This window comes from Drosophila novamexicana, unplaced genomic scaffold (assembly GCF_003285875.2).
Source record: "Drosophila novamexicana strain 15010-1031.04,08,12 unplaced genomic scaffold, DnovRS2.1 tig00002052-arrow-arrow-pilon, whole genome shotgun sequence".
NCBI lineage: Eukaryota > Metazoa > Arthropoda > Insecta > Diptera > Drosophilidae > Drosophila > Drosophila novamexicana.
The window spans coordinates 11,455-34,278 of record NW_020824931.1 but is presented as its reverse complement, the minus strand read 5'-3'; the positions used below and the strand labels follow the sequence as shown (position 1 = coordinate 34,278).

The window sequence follows — 22,824 nt, the reverse complement described above, 5'->3', positions numbered from 1 at the left end:
CTGAAGAATTTTCATTTTAGATTTCCCATGAAAATCTGGCTGAAGGGGAATAAATAAGCTCGGGCTACTGAGTTAGGCTAAAGTTAGCTTGGCGATTTTTGGGGCATAGCTATGGGTATTATTGAGACAAGAAAGTCATCTGGAGTTACTTAAAATCTATATTAACATCACTGAGAAGAACATTTAGACATTTAAAAGAAGCACATTTGTCTTTAAAGGAAGATATATTCTAAGAAAAACTATAGTTTGTCTAATAGAAGGTGTCCAACTGTGAGGCTTAAATAAAGGTAATAATACAGAGACTACGTCAAACTCGTAGCTGATGAACCTCAAGAAGAATGTATTCGAAAGTGAGATCAATTAACAGCCTAGGTTCAGCTATATGATCTGGGGATTCAATCCAGCCGAAAGAGAAACAACTGAGACCTGATCGTATACAGCTTGCAATACTTCCGACATACGTACATACATGAGAAAGAATTTGATGACAAGAGTCGACCTTAAGGCAAAGTTCGAATAGCTCATCAGTTTGTGGACCAGAGTTACCTAAGGACACAGCCACACTTCAGCCTGATCCTGTTGTATCATATCTTATCTTAGGACCAGGCGGATGCGTTTTTTTCGGACTGAACAGCTTGGCCCGCACAAACGACAAGTGCATAAATCATATGCTTGCTCATCGAAAACCCAACAAAAAAATGTCGCTGACAGTTTTTGTTTTTGTTGTTTTTTTCGTTTCATTTGTGACCTTATCGGATGCACTCGATCAAGCGACCAATTGCCAACTGGCGCAGGTAAATTAATTCAGCTGCTCTGACGTCACAGAAACCTACCTGATGGCATTTTAATTATGGCGACTGCGAATGATGATAAAGCGCGCAGCGTTTATCAGCGCAAACAACAAGCAACTCATGAACTCATGAGCTGTGCTGTGATACCACGTACAAATGCGATATACAGGATATCATTGGTTAAGAAAAAGCTATAGATCTCTGATCTGTGTAAACTCAGAGACTACAAGAGCGCGACATATTACTTTTGGTATACGACTTTTCCCAGTTGTATGTCTACTTTAAACATGGAAAGAATTTGAGCTTATTTAAAGCGGGAAATTAAATTTCAGCTATATGAAGCGTCTTAATTTATAAGCATACTTAAACTAAACTAAACTAAGACAACAAACTGTCAAGGACCCTAAAATATTTGGGCTTAAAAGAATATTGTTACCCTATACAGGGTATGTCCTAGCATATCCTTTTGTCAGCTAGATCAGTTTGAGCTGTGATTTTTTTTTTTTGCTTCGTTGTATTCATTTTTTGCAAATAGCTGCAAGGCGTGAAATTTGTACGTTGCGGTGGGTCTCTGGGACGGCAGGTGAATAAACTGCGCTGCAACTGTCCGCCCTTTCTTAAAAAACACTTTGTGCATGCTATAATTATGTTGGGCTCGCTATTTGTTTAACTCTGGCTTCCCCAGATCGCACAGTGGGTCCAAGCACAAGCAAGCCAAGTCATTTCTTTATTTGAGCTTTACTATGAGCTCTAGCGTATGTTCCAGCATATGGTGAGAGGTCATTGTGAAAGGTCATCTGATAAAGAAAATAATAAAAAAAAAACAGTAGCTGGTGTTGTTTTTTGTGCGCCTTGGTACCACTGTGCCTGAGGACTTGTGGGTACGTATCGTGCGGCCCGCACGCACATTTCACTTATTATTTATGAGGCGTGCGCTGTGGGCGTGGCACGCTTGTTGATCGGCGCTACATGAGCGTACCCCAACCGGCCCCTGCTGCAGCAGCTTGAACGGCACCGTGGACGATGCCGGACAATGCCGGACGGAACGGGACGTTTTCAATCAACGTTCAACCGGCCGCTCGGCCTGCCAGGCGAAGACAAGCGGGGACCACCCTTTTAATGAAGCCCTAATTACAGTGTTTATAACAAAAGGTGATTACCAAAGCAAACCAACAACACCAGAGACCAGACACCAAGCAACCAAGCCAAGCAACCAAACCAGGCAGCCAACCAGCCAACATCCACAGGCAGGCAGGCAGGCAGGCAGGCAGGAAGGCAGGCAACCAGGCCGGCCCCGGAACGCATCAACAGCTCTTTAGTAGACTGACGTCGCAACCGATAACCCGCCATGCCCGCCTTGCCCGACGTGCCCGCCGAGTCGCTGTCTCCCAAACATTGAACGTCAGCCGCCTTGGGGCAACCGCCTTGTTTATTTCAGATCGCAGCACGAAAGACGCAGAACACAAACTCAACTCAGGCTTTGTCAGCAGTCACCGGTATCTGAGGCTCTCAGTCTCCTGCAGACGCTGTGCAGTGACTCGCCCCCCAAATACCCTGTAAGTGTAAAGTGGGTGCGAAGAGGGACATGTTTCGATACATGCATGTGCCAACTGAAAGAGAATCGAAAAAGTTGCCAGATATCGATTATACGCTTACTATCGATAATATCTAAGCTATCGATAGTGGCTAATAATAAGAGATGCCAGGAACAACTTTGTCAGCAATAAATTTGAAAAATATACGTACCAACTCTCGAAATTATCCAGACTATCGATAGCGTCTAAAATATATATTGTATGATATTTTAACTTTTTAAGATAATCAAAGAAATTAATCGATTGCATTTAAGCTATCAATGCCGTCTAATCTGTGGATACTTGCTGAACCTTTAATAAAATACTAATCAAAATATCGAAAGTATGGCTTATACTTTAAATCCAGGGACTTCTATTTAAATTCACCATTCCGTGTTCTTTCGATTTGATTAAAATCCATTAATGATATTAATTAACTTACAGGGTATCCGCCATTCATGCACACCCAACTATCGCCTTATACCCACTGTATGCTTGTGTGTGCGTGTTGTCTCCGTCTCTGTCATCGTCACATTATTTATAACTTTTCATGTTTAAATCCGTAATTTTGGCCTCGTTTGCCCCACCCAACTCGCCACCCGTCGCCCCCGTCGCCACCGTCGCCACCGTCCGCTGGCTAGGTGCCTCAACCACCCAGGCTTCGTCAAGAGGCCTTCCCATGGCGCTCGTGACTTGTAAATATTGATTTTAATCGAAATTGCCCTAAATTGCTTTGTTTTTTCCATGTGTTTCGGGTACGCAATTTAAGACACTTTTGCTGTGAAGAGGCGCTCCATGCGATCACAACCAACTACGATCGTTCATCATATATGCATATATGTACTTATATAGATCAATCTTCTCTCTTTCTTTCTCTTCCTTCCCTCTCTATCGATCAGTTGCTAAGGTGCTAGAATATTTGTGCATACTTATTTAATTACAGCTCTACTGATCGTGGAACACCTCTTCCAGAAAACAACAATCAATACAGAAGCTATTCGATTTAATTGATCAAAAGGGTAAAAGAATAAGCATAAATATAATAGACTAGACTATCAAATAAGCGATCAGTGATCAGAGTGATAGCTTCTGATGCCCAAGTGCGAGTCTTAAAACTATAAGCTTTATAGAAAACGAATGAAGGCCATTTATTGTGAATGTGATGAGACATTCTAGATTCTGTCACTAAATCAGCTTAACGTAAGGGCAACCAGAGCGTGTGTGATCAGTTGTGCTCAGCATCAGCTCTTGAAAGTCTAATTAAACATGAAAATAGTAAGTGATCACTGAAAGTAATTAGATGCTCTAGATTCGTATGCAAGTTGTATAGTTTAACATACACTGAAATAGGGAACGGGTGATCAGTAGTGATCATTATAAGAGTTAACAGTTGTTGATGAAAGTCTCATGAAGATCACTAAAAAATTATGAGAAAAGTAACTGATCAGTACAAGTAATCCAGATACTCTGGATGGTTGATCAGAGGTGAGTAGTTATCAGTTGTTAATGTAGTCGGTGATCAGTGAAAGCAATCAGATGCTCCAGATCCTTAAGCAAGTCGTACAGTTTCGTTGAACTATGCTGGGTCTCATGAAGATCACCAATTATGAAAATATTTGATGATCGCTTAAAGTAATCAGATGCTACAGATTATCACGAGTAAGGGTTCAATAGATTGCGGGTGATCAGTAGGGTTCAGCAGTGATCATCATCAGCTCTTGAAAGGGTAATGAAGATCACCAATTATGAAAATAGTTAGTAATAATTACAAGTGATCAGATGCTGAACTTAACACTAATATAACACAGAACCTAATAGCAAATCCGACAGCGATCTCTACAACTACTGGGGGCGTACTCATTGCAGCCTGAGTATGATCGGGATGATCAGCATGATCAGCGGCGCTCTCTCGCTCGCACTTGCTGCCAGTTGGCGGAGTAAAACATCAATTGGGTTGTAAAGACCGAAAAGACTTGAAAGGCAGAGCCGACCGATGCCGGCAACGCCGTCCGAGCAACTTATCATGTCCAAATTAAGCTCAATACCAAATAAACAAGTCGTACGACTGCGTTCTTTTTTTCTTCACTTTTTTTTATTGTTTGTTTTATCCTTTTCTGGCCGCCGGGACTTCAGCAATGCCTGTGTTGGTTTTTCTCTCTTTTCGTGTGAGTTTTTTTTTGCTGTTGTTGGTTTGCTTTTTCGAATGCCCCGGTGCCTCGATAATGCCAACTCTATTTGCATTGGGCGCGGCGAGCACCGAGTCTTGCCGAGCTACAGTTGGAGGCGAAGCGGTTCCAGCTTTGCGTTCGCCTTTGTTTGAATTAATCGAAGTGATATTTTGCTTGTCCCGAAATAATTTATCCTATGCAGGGCCGACTGCACCGATATCTGCCTGCAGCTGCAGGCTGGACATGAATTGGTTTTTTTCTTTTTTTTTTTTGCTGGCGGAGGATCGCGTCGAAAGCCGCGCAGAAATATAAATATTCTCCATATGGGCCTCATTGATACATTTTGACATGAGTTGTGGCCTAAGCGCGCGTTAATAACCGCAATTTATGCGATTTTGAGACGGCGGCGCCAAAAACAAATCAAATAAAAACAAAAAATAATCATAATAAAAGCAAACAATGCACAAATATGATAAATATATACATATATACATATATCTGGCGGGTGCCGAAGCTTTAATACCCTGGCAATGAAAAGAAATCAATTACGTTTCATTTGACTTGCTTTTATTGTTAGCCTGCCTCATAAACAATCAATAAACAATAAATGAGTTGAGTCACTGCAAGCTAACTGATGTAGTTAGTCCGATCTGCTTAATACTAATCTATATACTAGCTGCAGCTAATATAAGCTATTATACCAAGTCCAAGAATTAAGCTAAGCTAAGTCTGTATCAGTTTCGGCTTCCTCTGAATTCCATATAGTCAGGCGATCTGGCTAGTAAATATTTATTTACAGTTTGCAGCTGGGAATTTTAGCCGTTTCTAGCTACATAAATAGCGTCTTTTGGAGCGACTTGCTTGGAGAGTTCCGGCGAACCAACGGGCAAAGAGTTTATAGTCCTGGTTCACATATTGAAAGTGCTTTAATTATATGATCTGGAGTTCACTTTTAATATATATTTCTTAAATTATCTCAAATCTTATGGACTTGAACAACTTTTCAATAACATTTCTCTTGAATAGTTTTCGAATTTAGGGAACTTTACAATACTTTTTTGGCAATATTTTGATAGGCAATGTGCTGCAGTCGGGCCCTTGTTGCCTTTGACTTGGCTGGCTGGCATATTCAAGGGCTTAGCTTTGATAATATGAGCTAGAGTTCAGTTGCAATAGATTATTTAAATTATTTAAAGGGTTTACCTTTGGTAATATGAGCCAGAGTGCAGTTGTAATAGATTATTTAAATTATCTCAAGTCTTGAAAGCTTGAACAACTTTTTACAAAGTTGTTTCTCGAGTAAAGTTTTCGAATTTAGTTAAATTGTTTTTTTTGTCAATATTTTGATAGGCAATACGCTGCAGTCGGGTTCTTGTTGTTTTTGAATTCGTTGCTTTCGAGTTGACAGTCTCTTGTTGTTGCAGTGCTCAATTTCAATTTCATGGTCATTTGTGCCACAGCATTGCATGCAGCTGTCTGTCTGTCGCGAGTTCGTTGCCTAAGTCTTTCGTTTCATACGTTGCGTGCCGGTTGCGTGCGTGTCCGCGGCAAGGTGCGAGCGGGACGCGGCTCGGGCTTGGGCAGCCGAACAGGCTAAAACGACGGCAACCTTATGCACATTTAACAAGATTCGCATAAAATTACAAAACTGACATAATTCAAGATAGCAGCCTGCGCAGCTCTCACAAAATTATCTCATTCCGAACTCCAGTTGGAGCTGGACTTGGACTTGGACTTGGAGTTGGATTTGGAGTTGAAGTATGTAGTCGTGAACGTCTCCTAAATGGCCTGCTAATGGCCTAAAGTGTACTTGCCGATAATATTTAGCACATACGCATCACTTAGTTCTCAACAGTTTGTTTTCGCTTGGACCAACTTTCGAGCAGGCAGCATGCTTGGACTCAGCTCTGGCTGCTCTGGCATTTCTCTGTCAGTTTGGGCGCTTGCTTGAGCCATAAAATCGTTGACATTACGACTGTTGGCAGATGAAATCAATTTACATGCATTCAATTACAAATTGTGAGCCATTTGTAGACAAAAAAACAAAAAAAAAAAGAGGAAGAAAACACATGTACACAAAAATAAATAGCAAAAACTTGGGCTTCCGACTGCGAGATATTCTGTTTTCAGTTCAAAGAACTATTTTTGACTGTAAATCTAATAGATGAAATACTATTTGCCTATTCTAATATTGAGATAAAATATGGGAGCTATTTCTGATTTTTCGAGTTATCTCTATGTACATGAATCTTACATATACTATAAGTGCATATCTATGTGTAGATATATTTATCTTATCTATATAAATCTAACATATACGATGTGACCATATCTAAGTCCCGATATATTTATCTTATCGACGGATACTTGAACTGCTATAAACTATATAAGTATATTTATAGAGAGAGCAATATTTGAATGAATATATAGACACTTGATCTGATATGGGCTATATACGTATTAAAGAATGTGAATGAAGGCACGGATACTTGATATGCAATGGGCTACATACAAAATAAATATAGAGAAGAAGTCGAATGAACGGAAGCTTGATCTGCTATAAGATATATGCGTATATATATATAGAGAAGAGCTCCGACGAATTGACGGCAAGATGTGGCACCGGCACATCATACCCGGCCAAGCTGTTGGAACGCCAAGTTTCCACTGAATGGAAAGGAAAGAAAAAAACTTGGCCAATCAGTTTATAAAGTTTATGAGGCAGCTGCCAACTGCCAAGTGCCAAGTGCCAACTGCTTGTAACGGCGCGTTTTTACGAGCCAATAGAGCATCCCCCATAATCCCCCTCCCCCCTCCTTCTCCTCCTTCCCCCTTCCACCCTCTGCTGATCATAACAAGAGGCATATCAATGGGCTGATCGCTGCGACAAGTTTTGTGGCGCTGTTAAACGTTTGCATGATTTTGATTTTGATTTTAACGATACGCGTCGGAGCTTGGACTTGGACTTAGAGATCGGACATGGAACTGAACTGGACTGGACTGGACAGGTCTGGTCTGGTCTGGAGCGGAGTGGAGCGGAGTGGAGGGCAGCGCAGTCTGGCAGACTTGCAGCACGTCCTAATTAGCGCCCCGACTGTGGTGGCCATCAAAATAAACACTTTTAGAATACGAGCGGAGACATGTTTTTATAGCCATAAATTCGTTGAGTTTATGTTGGGAAATCTCAGATCTGGCATTGAGATTATGGCTTAGCATTCCTCTCCCTCTCTCTCTCTCTCTCTCCCTTCCACTCGCTCAGTCGCTCATTTTGATGGATATTCAATGGAGTCTTTAATTGAATAAACAAATACTTGCTTCATCTTTTTTTATACCCATTGAAAAGGAGGCGAAGGGGTATAATGTTTATAGCCCATTAAATGTGATAGGAGCTGAGTCTGCCCGGCTGTCTACAAAATCTATAGATTTTAAATATATACGAACTTCCAATTTTTTTTCGATGTATCCTCCTATTTTCTTAGTATCGATAAATTTCGATTATGTGTCATGCTTTGTTATTCTTAAATCGAACATTGTCAACGTTAAGTCCATTAAATTATTTTACTCTTTGAAGACCTACCCCATTCCCCCGAAATTGGAAAAGAAACTCATTTTTTTCAGATACAGCCTTGTGCCTTGAGCCACACAGAAAATTGATTTGAAAATGGACTACAAACAGCGAAGTTAATTGAGAACGCATTTGCCTTGGTGTGGGGCAGGGTGAAAAAGAAGAAGTACGCCAGCCACCAGGGTATCTGCTAGTCGAGCACTCTTGTTTGTCTTTTGTTTTTAAGGCTCCGTTTAATCAGCGAGGATAACACCCAAAGTGCTCCACGGCCTGGCCATAATAGCATATTCATGTTTATGGCCAACTTCCAGCTTATCGGCAAGCGCCCTGCTGAAACGACAATCAGTCTCTCTCTCCCCTCCCCCTCTGCCGCTCCCTCTCCCCCTCTCGTTGTCCTTCTCCTCTGGCAAGGGGCGCCTTAACAAGCAGCTAATGGCTAATGGCTCATCCATGCCATGTCAGACGATCCGTATGCGATGCTGGCTAAGTTATCACACGATCCATCCCAAAATGGTTCCATCGGGAGAGCCTCGCAGAATTGCATTAATAAGCCACATCTTGGCGGAGGCTGTCATCGGATTCGCTGCCATAATTTAAATGCGGGACAAGATAAGCGACAGACAGAATGCGTTGCATGGGAGGACACTCATTCTTTCTTTTTGGGTTTTCTCATCAGCTCTGCCAACTGCAAACCATATTAAAGCGTGGATATCCTATAAAAGCTATAAAAGCTGTTCATTTAATTAGTCAAGTGCTTGTCGCAGGACCCAAGCCAGATTATATATTTATAAACCTCTGTCTATTCAAAATGAGAAAGAAGGTCGATCAAACTCGCTGAAGTAGTTTTTCCAATGCCCCTTTAAAGGATTTTTAAATAACACAATCAGCCAAGGTAGTATACATAAATATATGTTTTATATATCTGGAGAATTTTAGATTTATCGCAGAATTGCTTTGTATGATGTTTCATCAGATCCGAAAGCACATTTTAGGATCTATGTGATACTTCGCTTTTACCAACATTAAACCCCATCAGAGCGAGAAGAGGGAGTCCAAAGTTGTGCGAAAGGAATGTCTGGAGACGGGCAAAGCCGGGTAATGCCAGCCAGTATATATGCCTAGAGTGCATAGAGAAGAATCCCTGAGCACTGATTACAGGCCGATGACATGCACAACGCCAAGTGGTTGCAATTGTTGTCATCTGGGATGAAGGCAAATTAATCAAATGGTGCAACCAGAGCAGCAACAGTGGAAGAGCAAGAGAGGGGGTGAGCGGGAGGGAGGAGGGGGGGGGGGAGTGGAACTGATGCTGGTACAAAGGCCTAATGGCCATAATGAATGGATAATGGCCAAGGAGCTGCATTAACTACATGACAGCAAAAGAGAAGGGAGAGAAGCGCGTTGATATTTGCAAAGGGCCAAACAATATATAAATTAAGCTAACCGCATGGGACGCCAACTGGAGCCTGGCACCTGGTTCTGGAGCTGCAGCCCGATCACCAGCAGCAGCCCGAGCAGCCCGAGCAGCTCGAGCAACAGCAACAGTTGTTGCTGCTGTGGCATATACTTAATTTCAAGTTGTCCGCGGAAAAACTTAAGCATATTTAACCGCATGTCGTTGAATTCTAGTGTGCGTGCGTGTGTGTGTGTGCGAGTGTGTGTGTGTGTGCATCACAGGTGGGGGGGCTCAGGTGCTGCAACTGCGGTGGTTCTCAGTCGCTGTGGCTGTCGCTGTCGCCCGACTCTGAATCCGAATCCGATTCCGGCGCAATTCTCCAGGCTGGAAACTGGCGCTGATTTGAATGTCTGGACATGAAGCTGGCGCTGTCGAAAAAGATGCTGCGACTGTTTGTTGTTGTTGTTGTTGCTGCTGCATGCAGCTTGTGGCCGGTTGTGTGCCCCACGCTCACGCATATTCCGCATATGCAGACAACGCGCGACGGGATGCAGGCGCCACTTGGCCAGGCGGCAGACAGGTAAATGTTAATGCCAATGCCCTCTGCCGCTGCCTCAGTCGCTGTCTCTGTCGCCGTCGCTGGCAGTGAGTGCTTGCAACCGGCTGACCTTTGCACATGCCACAAGCAACGGCTCGGACAAGCAGGAGGTCAGATGTCGCCAGTTGGCCAGTTGGCCCAAAAGCGCCATGCCCCGTATCGCTGCCCCTGCCTCTGCCTCTGCCCCTGGCCCTGCTCTCGCTGCAATCGTTGTCTTCATCTTTGGGCTGCTGTCAGCGTTGCCATCATATCAAATGACAAACTCGACTGCACAATGAAACGCAATGCGTGCTGGCAGCTCTGCAGATTATCAGAGCTCGGCCAGCTCAATTGGAAAATGATCGATGATCGGTACGAGTGTGTGCCTGTGTGTGTGTGGGTTTGTGTGTGCTGCATGTTGTGCCCGGCTTTGAAATGGGTTCGCTTCCAACTGACATTGCAACAACTGGAACAACTCGCCGCTCCCCGCTCGCCTTCTCATCTCCTCCTCATCTGGCATCTTGCAATATTGTCAATAAGTCGGGTTTTAGGTGGCATTTCGGGCACTGCCCTAATTAAGGTTCGCTTCTGTTTTGGGTATTTATTTATTTATTTTTCGTATTTCTCTCAGTCTCAGCATCTGATTCCAGAGAACTCTTGAGTCCCCCAACAGAAGATTAGAATATGGCATTACAAGTGTCACAAGTAGCTGTTGGGCCTGTTCTAGTCGGGCGCGCCGGACTAGACGCTACACTGTATATACCTGCCGATTCCCTCATACTTTTTCCTTCTTCCCATACTACCGAATGTTCTTGAATACCTTCGCACTCTATAGTGGGATCCTTATGAAATTTTTAGGGCCTAAAGATGACAATGAAATATGTGCACATATCAAAGCGCAAGACTCTAACTTTAGGTGCGAAAGTGGAAATGTATCGAAGAATAGAAATATTTGCCATATGTCTACACTACAACTCTATAACAAGTTTGGTGTAAATAAATTCTCAAGTTATGCTCAAAAGACAAATTTGAAAATCGATATTTATCGATATTGTGTAAGTTATCGAACAACCAAATAGTAGATTCGTCCCAGCTCTTCTCCATAATCCTCATCAGGGATGATTTCTGGGTTCGCAGTAGTTTCCTTCATATACATATGCTTAATACTCTTTCTACACATCATCCATGAGTTTAGATATGAAAATTGATCTTGATCTCGCTCTTCGACTTTTCATAGGATATGTGTCGCGATGATGAAATCTTCGATAACACGTAAAGTATATATTCTTGTATCTTCCCTTATCATAATTAATAAGACAAAACAAAAATATATTAAACGCTTTTGTTTTTTCCAGGAAGTTGCAAGAAGTTGCATTGCGGCAAAAACTGGGAATAGCTGCGACTTAGAAGCTCTTGTATTCGAGTGGCACATGTTGCAGCCACATACAGCTCTACAGCTGGCGGCTCTGCGCCGACGCGAAGAACACAAATGAACATGTCGACGTCCAAGTGTCACCACAAAGATGTAGCCAAGCAGTTGTTGGGACACACAAAAACGGCCGAGAGGCACAAAGGTAAACGCTGGAAAAGGTTGGAACGGTAGGACGCGGTGGCGACGTGTTGTATCCATGTAGCAGCTGCAGCTGCCGGTGTCCAGCAATGAGGAGGGCATCGTCATCGGCATCGGCATCGCCGGAGCAGGAGCAGGAGCAGGAGAAGGAGCAGGGGCAGGGTATGTTGTGAGCTGGCAGCGATTGCAATCTCTCGCTCGCTGCAGTTGTCGCAGCGAACTTAATTTTCCGCCATTTGCTCATTTGGCCTGGCCAAGAACCATAAAGCGTATGTGGCAATGCCATAGGCGGGAGCCAGGAGCCAGGAGCTCATCATGGCAGATCTCGTGCCGCTGATAAGGGCGAGCCGCCGCGAATGAAGTCGTCGCGTCAACGGGCCAGAATAACACACACAAACATACACAATTTAATTAAACGAGACGACTACCGTGCAGCCTCCACTTAACGGATCGCCACATCCCGTGCTCCTCGGATCTCCTCCAATGATCCCGAGCAGGTCGATCGGTTCTGCGTGACTCGCATAAATCGCTGGCCATCGATTTGGTTTATCTTATCGATAAAAAAAAAGAGTATAAACTAAGCCAGAAGCGAGCCGACCTTGAGACCGACGGCTAATGAAGATCTTGGCGTCTTATTGGAATAGTTTGGCCCGTTTGCATAATTCATTTTCAATTTATATGCCCATTAAAGCCGATAATGGACGCAATTAAGTTCGTGTCCCTTTGATAATTTTCCACATTTACGCGGCCATTAAAGTGATTCCCAGCGCATTTTTCTCGCACATTATCAGCTCCTCATTTCCATAGTCGATGACATGCAACGACAACGACCAGAGATCCCCAGGTTCCATTTACCCATTTACTCTGCCTCTATCTCTCTCCCTCTCACCCTCTCCCCCTATCCCTCTCTCTCTCTCTCTGCAACTAGTTTCTACGCTTAAGTCCAGAGCTCTCCATTCCGCATTCGCTTATCGCCTATGTAGTCAGACGAAGAAAAATGATAGACGCATGTGGTAAGAAAAAAAATAAAACAACATCTCAGTCTAGTCTTGAACTTATGGGCGGTGGCTATTAGGGTGCCGCACGGCATCGGGTCCGTGCCCCGAGGGCTGAGGTGTTAATTAGCTTTATCTTAATGCAGGTTCCGGCACACAGTTCAAACTGAATTATACATAATAATTTGTTTGCCACTCTCTAAAGTGGAACTTAATGTTGCCCGACTATGCATAAAAAGCCAGATATGACAGCCATCTCTACCTCTCTTTCGCTCCCCCTCTTTCACGTCGTGTGCTGCCCTCTGAACCCAAGACGCCACCCACTGGCCAGGTCCATGCCAGAGCCACGTTGGCAGCTCGTGTTAAGCGACCATTAATCACATTAGCTATGCATTAATACGGTACTGCTAAAGGAATATTACTCATATATATATAGGACTTATTGAGGAGGATGTTGCTTTTCCTAATGGCTGACATTAGCAGAAACATGGAATGGCACGTCGACCCTCAAGATGTGCAATAGTTGAAATACCCCAATTTTAAAATGAAGACTTTTCTATGCTTTTTCACACTCAGCACTTTTTTTAATTTATATTTAAGGCTTGCTTTGAGATTATGTTTTATTATTAACATATGTATGTAAAGACTCTGTAAAGTTTGTCATAATGAAAAAGCTTTGGATGAACTTAGATACTGTCATATCTAGTTTTTAAGTTTTAATAAAATGTGTATTTGATTTGGCATATCTCTGATTTATAAGTAATATTGTATACTGTATTAACAGTTCAGCTTTATTTTTATAAATGTTTAACATATATACGAATGATGATAAATGTTTAGATAATATATAGATATATTTGATCGAGCAATTATATAATTTATAATTCAGGGTTGCTTATAGAATTTTTAGAATATTCACATTTTTGAGAGCCCTTAATTATGAATGTGCATATAGTGTACATAGTACATACACAGTGGTCGCTCGATAATAAGAGCCAATTGCTAAAATATTATATTTACCAAAAGGGCTCAGCCTTAATACAATAAGTGAAAAGTTAACGATTGTTAATTCTATATTTTAAGCTGAATGAGAATTCGAAAAGGTTAAAAGTGTACTCTTGATTCTTGAAGTCAATGAAATGTATAACATATACACATACTTAATAATAATTTAAGAATTGAAAAATTTTTGATCAATTCTAATTTCAAGTTGTTTTTCCCTTTCAGCCTTTACTAAGTTTTGTAAGAAAACAGCATTAAAGTTCTTATATTATGTCTATATAACACTTATTGCGTGTGTTTACGCTCTAAGCAATGCCTGCAGACATATTAACATAAATCACACATGTTAATGGCCACTGTAAGGCCTCTGTTGCTGCTACATATTTGTTTAACTGCGAATGCCAGTCAACAACAGCAGCAACAACAAGAACAACAGCCCATGCTCAGCCACCACCCACAAGGCAACTCCAAGTAGCCACACAAATAAAACACTGCTGAGCGCAAATCCTTTGCCTGTGTATTGGTGCTTATCTGTGTGAGCGCCGAATGCCGGCTGCAACGGTGTGCGTGTGTATGGTTGAGCGCATGAGGGGCGGAGCCAAGCGGCAACGGCAACAGAAGCAAATGAAAACTTGCAGCGTCAGCACTAGGCTAATACGATGGACTAGACGGGGTTGCATTTAAGGGGTGGATGGGTGTGTGTGTGGTTTCAATGAGTGAAAGTAAAATTGCAATAACAATAGACTAGTGCTCTCTCGGCAGACTCTCACTCGTCTCTCGCTCTCACGCAGTGTGGTCGCCATTATAGCGCTTTATTAAACAAACAAACAAACAATCAAAAGAGCATAAACAAACAGAAGAAACCAACACAAAAGCGAACGCACACATGCACACGCACACGCATATACACGTAAGAGTTGCTGAGCACGCTCAGCCATTATGCACGCTCTCACCACCACTGCCGGTTCAGCAGAGAGAGCGAGAGAGAGAGAGAGAGCAAGAGACGGAGAGCTCACTAACTGGGCAGCACACAATTGAATGCCATGGATAGTGCTGCCTCGCTCACACTCGCTGCTGCTGCCGACGACTCATTGGGGAGTTGCGAGATGGAGACTGGGCAGCGCTGCGACTGCGGCTGCGACTGTGGCTGCGGCTGTGGCTGGCAAAGATACTTTTCTTGCGGCGTGCACGCCATACGAAATCAGTCAATGTCTTGGAGTTGATGGCGCGAGTACACGCGACACGAGTTGACTGCGACTGTGACTGTGACTGCGACTGCGACGCGTGCGAACTCAACGCAAAGCTGTGACTTCACGTGAAACCGTAACAGTAACAGTAACAGTAACCGAAAGCCGCCGCCGTCGTTCGCAACGTGAAAAAAAAATAAAATTGTATTTAAGTCCATATTAAGAAACAAATATCGAAACAATTGCATTTTGTTATAATTTTTTTATGGTGTGCCTGAGAAAACAAAACATAAGATAAGCAACAAGAAGAAGCAGAAAAGTGTATCTAAAATATGCAAAAACTGTTCCGTGCCACATAAAGCAAAGATATATTTAAGTAACAGTTCCCAACAAAAAGTAATCGATAAAAAAAAGAAGAGAAGAGAAGAAGAGGGAAAAGAAAACGTCACGACGTCGTCGCCCGGGTCAATAATGCTGGTGCCGTCGGACATGATCGCGGCACAGTCCAAGATGGTCTATCAAATGAACAAATATTGTGCGGATCGTGTGCAGGTGCGCAAGGCGCAGATCCACAAACAGATCCAGGAGGTCTGTCGCATCGTTCAGGATGTGCTCAAAGAGGTGGAGGTGCAGGAGCCCCGCTTCATATCCTCCCTGAACGACTACAACGGCCGCTTCGAGGGCCTGGAAGTGATCTCACCCACAGAGTTCGAAATCATCATCTACCTCAACCAGATGGGCGTCCTCAACTTTGTGGACGACGGCACCCTGCCCGGCTGTGCCGTGCTCAAGCTGAGCGACGGACGCAAGCGTTCCATGTCCCTCTGGGTGGAGTTCATCACCGCCTCGGGCTATCTGTCCGCGCGCAAGATTCGCTCCAGATTCCAGACGTTGGTGGCCCAGGCGTGCGACAAGTGCGCCTACCGCGACATCGTCAAGATGATCGCCGACACCACCGAGGTGAAGCTGCGGATCAGGGAGCGCATCATTGTGCAAATCACGCCCGCCTTCAAGTGCGCCGGCCTCTGGCCACGCTCGGCCTCGCACTGGCCGCTGCCCGGCATACCCTGGCCGCATCCCAATATTGTTGCAGAGGTTAAGACTGAGGGCTTCGATATGCTTTCCAAGGAGTGCATTGCGCTCCAGGGCAAGAACTCCGCCATGGAGGGCGATGCCTGGGTGCTCAGCTTTACAGACGCCGAGAATCGTCTCTTGCAAGGTGAGTTCTTCCGACATTTACCCAATTCTCAGTTAACTCAAGTTGCCGTCGGCAAAAAAGAAGCCCAACTAATACTCCCGATTATCGGACGAGTTCTTCTTCTTAAGATATATTTCAAGAGCTCCAAAGTTCTTTCAACTAATTAAATTACTTCTATGTAGATTCTGTATTTTTATAAATTCCATTAGTAAAAATATTATCATATCTATGTATAGCATAAATAGAGAGACTAGAAATATCATTGATCATAATAATATTCCTTGGGCAATGTTTTGTTTAAAAAACAGACAAAATTGGGAATCCTATTTGGAAAGATTTCATTTGCTTTTGATTTTCGATTCGCAAAAATACTTTCAATTATTCTGGTTTAAGACTATTTCCAATAATTAGTAATCCTAACTGGGAATACTTCTTCGATTCTTAAATGCTTTTTTTAACTCCATTTCAATCTAAACTTCTCTATTTTTTTGAAATCTCAAAGTATCTCTTGTTTCTTCGCTTATAATTCTCGCAATACTTCAAGAATAGAGTTCATACTGTTTATAAAATGTACCTTTACCTATTTCTACCCAATGCTAAAGTACACACCAATTTGTGCGTATCTCTTGTAGACCTAACTAAGTACCCCCAAAATAATAATAATAAAAAAAAAGCCCCAATACCAAGTTTTTGATTAAACCAAATAGCTCTTTAAGACCAAGCCACAAAAATAAATGTTATCCGGTTGTAAATTAATTTAGAAATCGGTACTACAAATTCGGGCACCTCGTACTGCCCAGCCCTCTCCCTCCTTCCCCCCATACCCCCTCTCCCACGCCAGTCACAGCCAAGAAGTCAACTCCCTGTCAACGGCGCGGCTAACGTTTTTACAATCAGTGACACACTTAAATTTAATTGATTTATTTTCAACAAATCAGCGACTGTAGTTGATATAATTGCTTGTAAATTAAGCATTCGGTCTGGCAGCACGACACACAATCAGGTGGCAATGATCGTACTCAAAAGATATGTATATGTGCCACTGGGCGACGTGAATCTTAGCTGTTTGTTTCCCAGATCCATTCGATAGCTCCATGCTAGTCGAACACCTAAATTGACGCTCACGTTAAGTTTGATCCCAAGTCCAAGGAGTAAATTGCAACTGATCGCAACGACATGATCGATAAAAGATTAAATGAAAGTATCTCATTGATCAGTTGACAATTTGAATAGTCAACTTAATAATAGTTTGAATGCTGCTTTGAAAAGCTGATCGACCCCTTGGGTTGCAAAGAGCACTCGCTAAATGCAACTGATCGCGACTACATGATCGATAAGTTATCAAATAAAAAATCTCTCATTCATCAGCTCTCTATTTGCATAGTTTTTCATACATGGTTTGTTCAATGATCACTGATCAGTTTGAATGGATCTTTGGATAGCTGATCAGCAAGCGATCGCAATGCCCTGATTTAGTTTTGATTTAGCTTGATAATAAGCGCACGATTGCAAATCCAATTGAGATCTATTATATAGATATATAGATCAGTTGGCACTGTTAAAATTTCTAGGGATACCTGATCGCAAGGGCTAAGCAGATGTTATTTATGCGCGATCATTCTTTAGTTATCGATCAGTTTATATTTTAAATGGTGCTTGCAAACATCACAAGGGCCTGATCAAATTGTGATCAAACATCAGTTGATAGTCGGGAACAAGTGATCAAAGTATATACATTAAAGTGGATTTTACAGAATAAGCTCTTAGTTATGATCAACATTCTAACAGAGTCTTTGACACTGTTAACAGGTATCTATGGATGGGTAATCGCAAGTGTCTGAATATGAATGTGTCGATTTGTCTATAGATCAGCTTAAACGTTAAATATTTCTAACGATCACTGATCACCTGGGCTGTCAATCAAATTCAATTAAGTCGAGTTGCTTAAGCAGCCAATCGACTGCAGCTCGCAGAGCAAAACGCATCCGTTTATCGGAGCGTAAGAGATAAGAACTGAGATATGGCACCTGAGAGCGGCAACGATCATAAATCTGACTGAAACTAATCGAATGGACAAAGCTGGCCTATTGGATAGCCCATTCGCCCGCCTTTGGGCCGATGTCTCCACGCGCACAAATCCGCTGATCTGAGTCAGATAAACGCAGTCGCAGTCGGAGTCGCAGTCGGAGACAGAGTCGGAGGCGCAGTCGCTATCGACGCTATAAGGCGGCGCAGCGGTTAGTTGGTTAGTCAATAAACTGGTTTTGTAGATATCAACATTGGCAATGCATGAGCCATAAATAAATTTCTAAACGATTTTATAAATATTTTAAATCTCGGCGATTAGATAAAGTCAGCAAATAAATAAAACAACGGCGCGCCGGCCGCAAGAAGCTACCCAAAACAAAAACTAAAACAAAAACCCAAAAGCCACCAGAGACGACAAAGCGAATACCAAAAAGACAAGAAAATATAAAATAAATAAAAATCAATATTTAACTATAACCAAAGACCCCAAATCGAAATCAAATCTCAAGCCCTGCTCACATTCATTTCGTGCGCCTTGTTGTCAGCTCCGTCTTTCGGGCGAAACTCTCTCGATCTTCGATCTTCGATCTTAGTCGATCGTCTTGACATTTAATTTAATGCGCTGGCGCATAATAATTTAGCTGCGATCGTGCTTCGACCAACTGTCAGTGTGACTGTATCTATTACAATGTCGTTATTGCTATCGTCTATCGATTACGCTGCTGTCACGCTTATCAGATTTCTATTGTCACATTCGATGAGTCTTTCTTATATTCATGTTAGCTATATTCTAGAAATTCTATAGCATATTAATGAGGCGGTCTTTCATTGTGCATGCGCCCATCAATTTATCGTTATCGTTGATCGCTTACTCTTATCGGATATGTAATCATCTTCAGGATGTTCTTACGATTGGCTCGAATAAGATCGTGCTCTGCTTTGAAGCGACTGTGCTTTGATCGTATCCATCCAGGAACTGACAACTTTAGAATATAAGTACGAAGCACATAAGAGGACTTTTGCATGATAGATATACGATAACTATATAAATATATATCGTATATAGAGGCTTTCACATAATCGATATACGAAAACGATATACATATATCGTATATATCGAATAAAGAGGACATTTATATAATAGATATACAATAAGGATATGCTTATATCGTCTATCGATTATGTAAAAGGCCTCTTCTTTGCATCGTACATCTGTATTTGTGCATTCCGTAAGTTTCTTTATTTGTTATTTGTTCTTATCTCGAAGTTCTTAAGACATTTAACAAATAATTTGCCAATTAGAAATCGTCTATCGCTTATTGTGATCTAATATGTTCCTCCACTTTCGATAAGTATTTCTTCTTCTATTGTCTACATATTTTTAAATTAAAAAAAAAAATGAGCGCAACTTCTATGTACAATTCTATCGTTATCGATATCGTTTAAGGTTTCATTTGTTGTTGTTTCTTTTTTTAAATTAGTAGATTCCAATTTCATAGGGCTTACCCTTATCTTATCCGAATTTTGTAGTCTCCAAAAAGTAGAATTTTTAAGAGTAATTTAACAGAGCTTTTCTTAAATTCGCAGTTGAAGTATAAGTCCGAGTAGTACCTTAGATCCAGTCCCATTTGCGATTCATTTAATATAACCCTATTCCGAAACTACTAGTATTGCAATCTGACTAACATGCATGTTTATTGGGTATAGCGCTACCTATATAGCCCATAATAAGTGCACATATCAATGTACTCAATAAATGATTATCGGGCACAGTCTGAGATTAGCCGTGCTGACACTCCAAGACTATGATTTATGTGCTGCCTGACGTCTGTGGCGTGGGTTGATCAATCAAACCGGCTCACAATATGTTCGAGGCCTAAATTTGGCACCTTGAAACTGATTGTTAGGGGGTTATTTCGATCAATTATCAACAAATTAAAGACAACTTTTAAGAAATCAATTAGTCAGCGGCACAATTATTGCACGTACTTGAAGAAGTCTCAGTTATCAAATTTGATAAATATTTTCTACATTTCAAAACATTTCGGACACTTGAGTGCCATTCAAATGAGTAATTGGGCATAAACATGCTTGATCAAAAGTAACCTACTAAATGGGTATAATGCCAGAGCTTGAGAAACTACATCCTGTCTGTCAAAGTTCATGTTAACAGACTTGTTTTTGAGCTCTTGTCAAGCAAATGTTTAAATTGTTGCATGTATGGCAACGCTTTGTCAAGAAGCTGGCAACCCGAAGACGTTGGATTTATAACTAGCAAGCAAAATAAAATTAATCTACTAAATGGGTATAATATTTAAGCTTGAGAAACTACATCCTGTCTGTCAAAGTTCATGTTACCAGATTTGTTTTTGAGCTCTTGTCAAGCAAATGTTTAAATTGTTGTAAGTATGGCAACGCTATGTCAATAAGCTGGCAACCCTAAGGCGTTGGATTGATAACTAGCAAGCAAAAGCTAGCATTAGAACTGAAACTAACAGTCAAATGTTAAACTGCTTGTCAGTCGTTATGTTCGAATATGCTAAAGTGGATGCTAACTTTATCAGGCGGTTGCCAAGCTTAGATATAGATGATAATTTGATAGCTTCCAGCTATGAAAAGTCTAAGATCTTAAGTCTAAAATAAAACTTAACGGCACATAATTTAACTAAAAGTTAACGTAGCAACTATTAATATTAATTATCTTATATTTATTCTATAATTGTATATCAATTGTTGCAGGTGCAAGTCGCCGTCGTTGCCTTAGCATATTGAAGACACTGCGCGATCGTCATTTGGACCTGCCGGGCAATCCCGTAACATCGTACCATCTGAAAACCTTGCTGCTCTACGAATGCGAGAAACATCCGAGGGAGATGGAGTGGGAGGAGAACTGCATCGCGGATCGGATCAATGGCATATTCCTACAGTTGATCTCGTGCCTGCAGTGCCGTCGCTGTCCGCACTACTTCCTGCCCAATATGGATCTCTTCAAGGGCAAGTCTCCCGGTGCTCTCGAGAATGCCGCCAAGCAGGTCTGGCGCCTGACGCGCATCATGCTGACCAATGTGCGTTGCCTGGAGGAGTTGTAGGGATCCCAACAAATTTGTGAGATGGTTTTACACAACGATTCTCTCTATCTCTCTCTCTCTTTCTCTCTCTTTCTCTTTTTTTATTTTCTTTATGATTTTGTTACTTTCCTGCTTATTGTTATATTTTTTTTTTTTAATTTTTCGTTTTTTGTTTGTTTGTCGGGGAAACGAGCTAGAAACAAAAGCCGCACAATGTGGCCCAATACAATTAGTTGGTAGTTGTCGTAGTTCGGGGGCTACCGAACACGGGGGTATACGCTCAGAGAGGTACATAATTCGGAAATTTTAACCCAAATACTATTTGATATTTTTATAGATAGTAAGTTGTTTAGTTTTTAGGTGCTTTCGAAAAGTATACGCCGCTTACAGAGTTTCCTATATTTAATTGACACATATATATATATATATATATATATATATATATAATACCTAAATAGATCTTATCGTATAATACAAATAACAGCAGCAAAAATACGCACAAGCCTAAGTACATATATCAACTGAACTACACTTAAATATATCTAGATATATATGAATATTTTTTTTTTCGCAAATAATTTTGCCAAGCGGCAAATAAAATTAGCTAAAGTACTTAGCTTAAGCTAAGCAACAATTAAATAGCGCTGCAAATTATGTAAAATGAAGACGTAGAAGACGAAGTGAAAACATATATTTTTTTTCTGTTTAAATTATTTATTTGTGTTTTTTGCTTTTCTTGTGAGTTTAGTCAATAAAAAATTAAGTTTTTTTCAACAAACTGCAATTGAGTTTTAATTGTTAGTTGAGTTAAAACAAATGTTATTCACTTTTTTTCAGCTAAATAATTTTTAATGCTATGACTCGATCATTTACTAGCGGGTACAGCTGCTTAACGTAGTAAACTAACAGCGTAGGTTAACAGCAGTGCTGTTAACAAAACAAACATGTTGTCTATTACTGCTATGCTTAACATACATATGTTGCAGGCAACAGCTAATTAACATAACATGCAGTGCTTAACATAATGTATGTTACATATTGTAATAACTTGTCTGTTAATCTAACAGCTGATTAGCACAGCTCACAGCTGGCAATAACTGTGAGCTGTTTTTGGACAGCTGTCGAATCAAGTTAAGAAGCGAGGCATAAATATTTATAAATGCTGCCAGACAAACTCTGTCAATGTCAATCACAGTTAGCACTAACCACTGCTCTACTTAACATATAGATGCTAATAACAACGCACTTAACAGCTGCTTAACATTAGGCATACAGAAAACAGAGCTCGGCGAAGACAACGTGTATTAATCCATGTAATAGCCATAATATACATAATATATTAGTGACTGGTCTCATAACTATAACATGCCCAGTTAACATTGCCATTTGAATAATAATCGAGCTCCGGGTGGCTCCGGGGCGCTACTTTGAAGTGCTGCGTTTGGCGACGTGCGCCAATTTCGGCAATCGATATAAATTTCAGGTCGATATGGAAAAAGAAAAGAAACAAACAAAAAATATTGCTAGGTTTTCAATTGTCGAACATGTCTGCGGCTGACAGTCAGAGGTTCGTTTGTCAACACGTTGCGCATTTTAATGGCGCATTAAAGAAATTTTCGCAGTCCGAAGCAAACAAATGCCCAATAAACCTTACATCAATTGTCGCAAAATGATCGCCAACATGGCCATAATATGCAATATAGTA

The 22,824-nt window shown here is 41.4% G+C and overlaps 1 protein-coding gene across 1 annotated transcript; it reads left to right on the top strand.

Annotated features, from left to right (window-relative positions):
• Positions 1 to 14,869: 14,869 nt before the first annotated feature.
• LOC115768837 (protein mab-21) lies at positions 14,870 to 21,237 on the top strand. The gene is made up of 2 exons (XM_030713534.1): positions 14,870 to 16,044; positions 20,791 to 21,237. The coding sequence occupies exons 1-2, from the start codon at positions 15,297 to 15,299 to the stop codon at positions 21,138 to 21,140; spliced, it is 1,098 nt and encodes a 365-aa protein (XP_030569394.1). The 5' UTR covers positions 14,870 to 15,296; the 3' UTR covers positions 21,141 to 21,237.
• The last annotated feature ends 1,587 nt before the right edge of the window (positions 21,238 to 22,824 follow it).

Coding starts and splice junctions, on each gene's coding strand:
- LOC115768837 (XM_030713534.1), top strand. CDS start 15,297: ATGCTGGTGCCGTCGGACATGATCGCGGCACAGTCCAAGATGGTCTAT. Junction 16,045..20,790: donor CGAGAATCGTCTCTTGCAAG/GTGAGTTCTTCC, acceptor CAATTGTTGCAG/GTGCAAGTCGCCGTCGTTGC.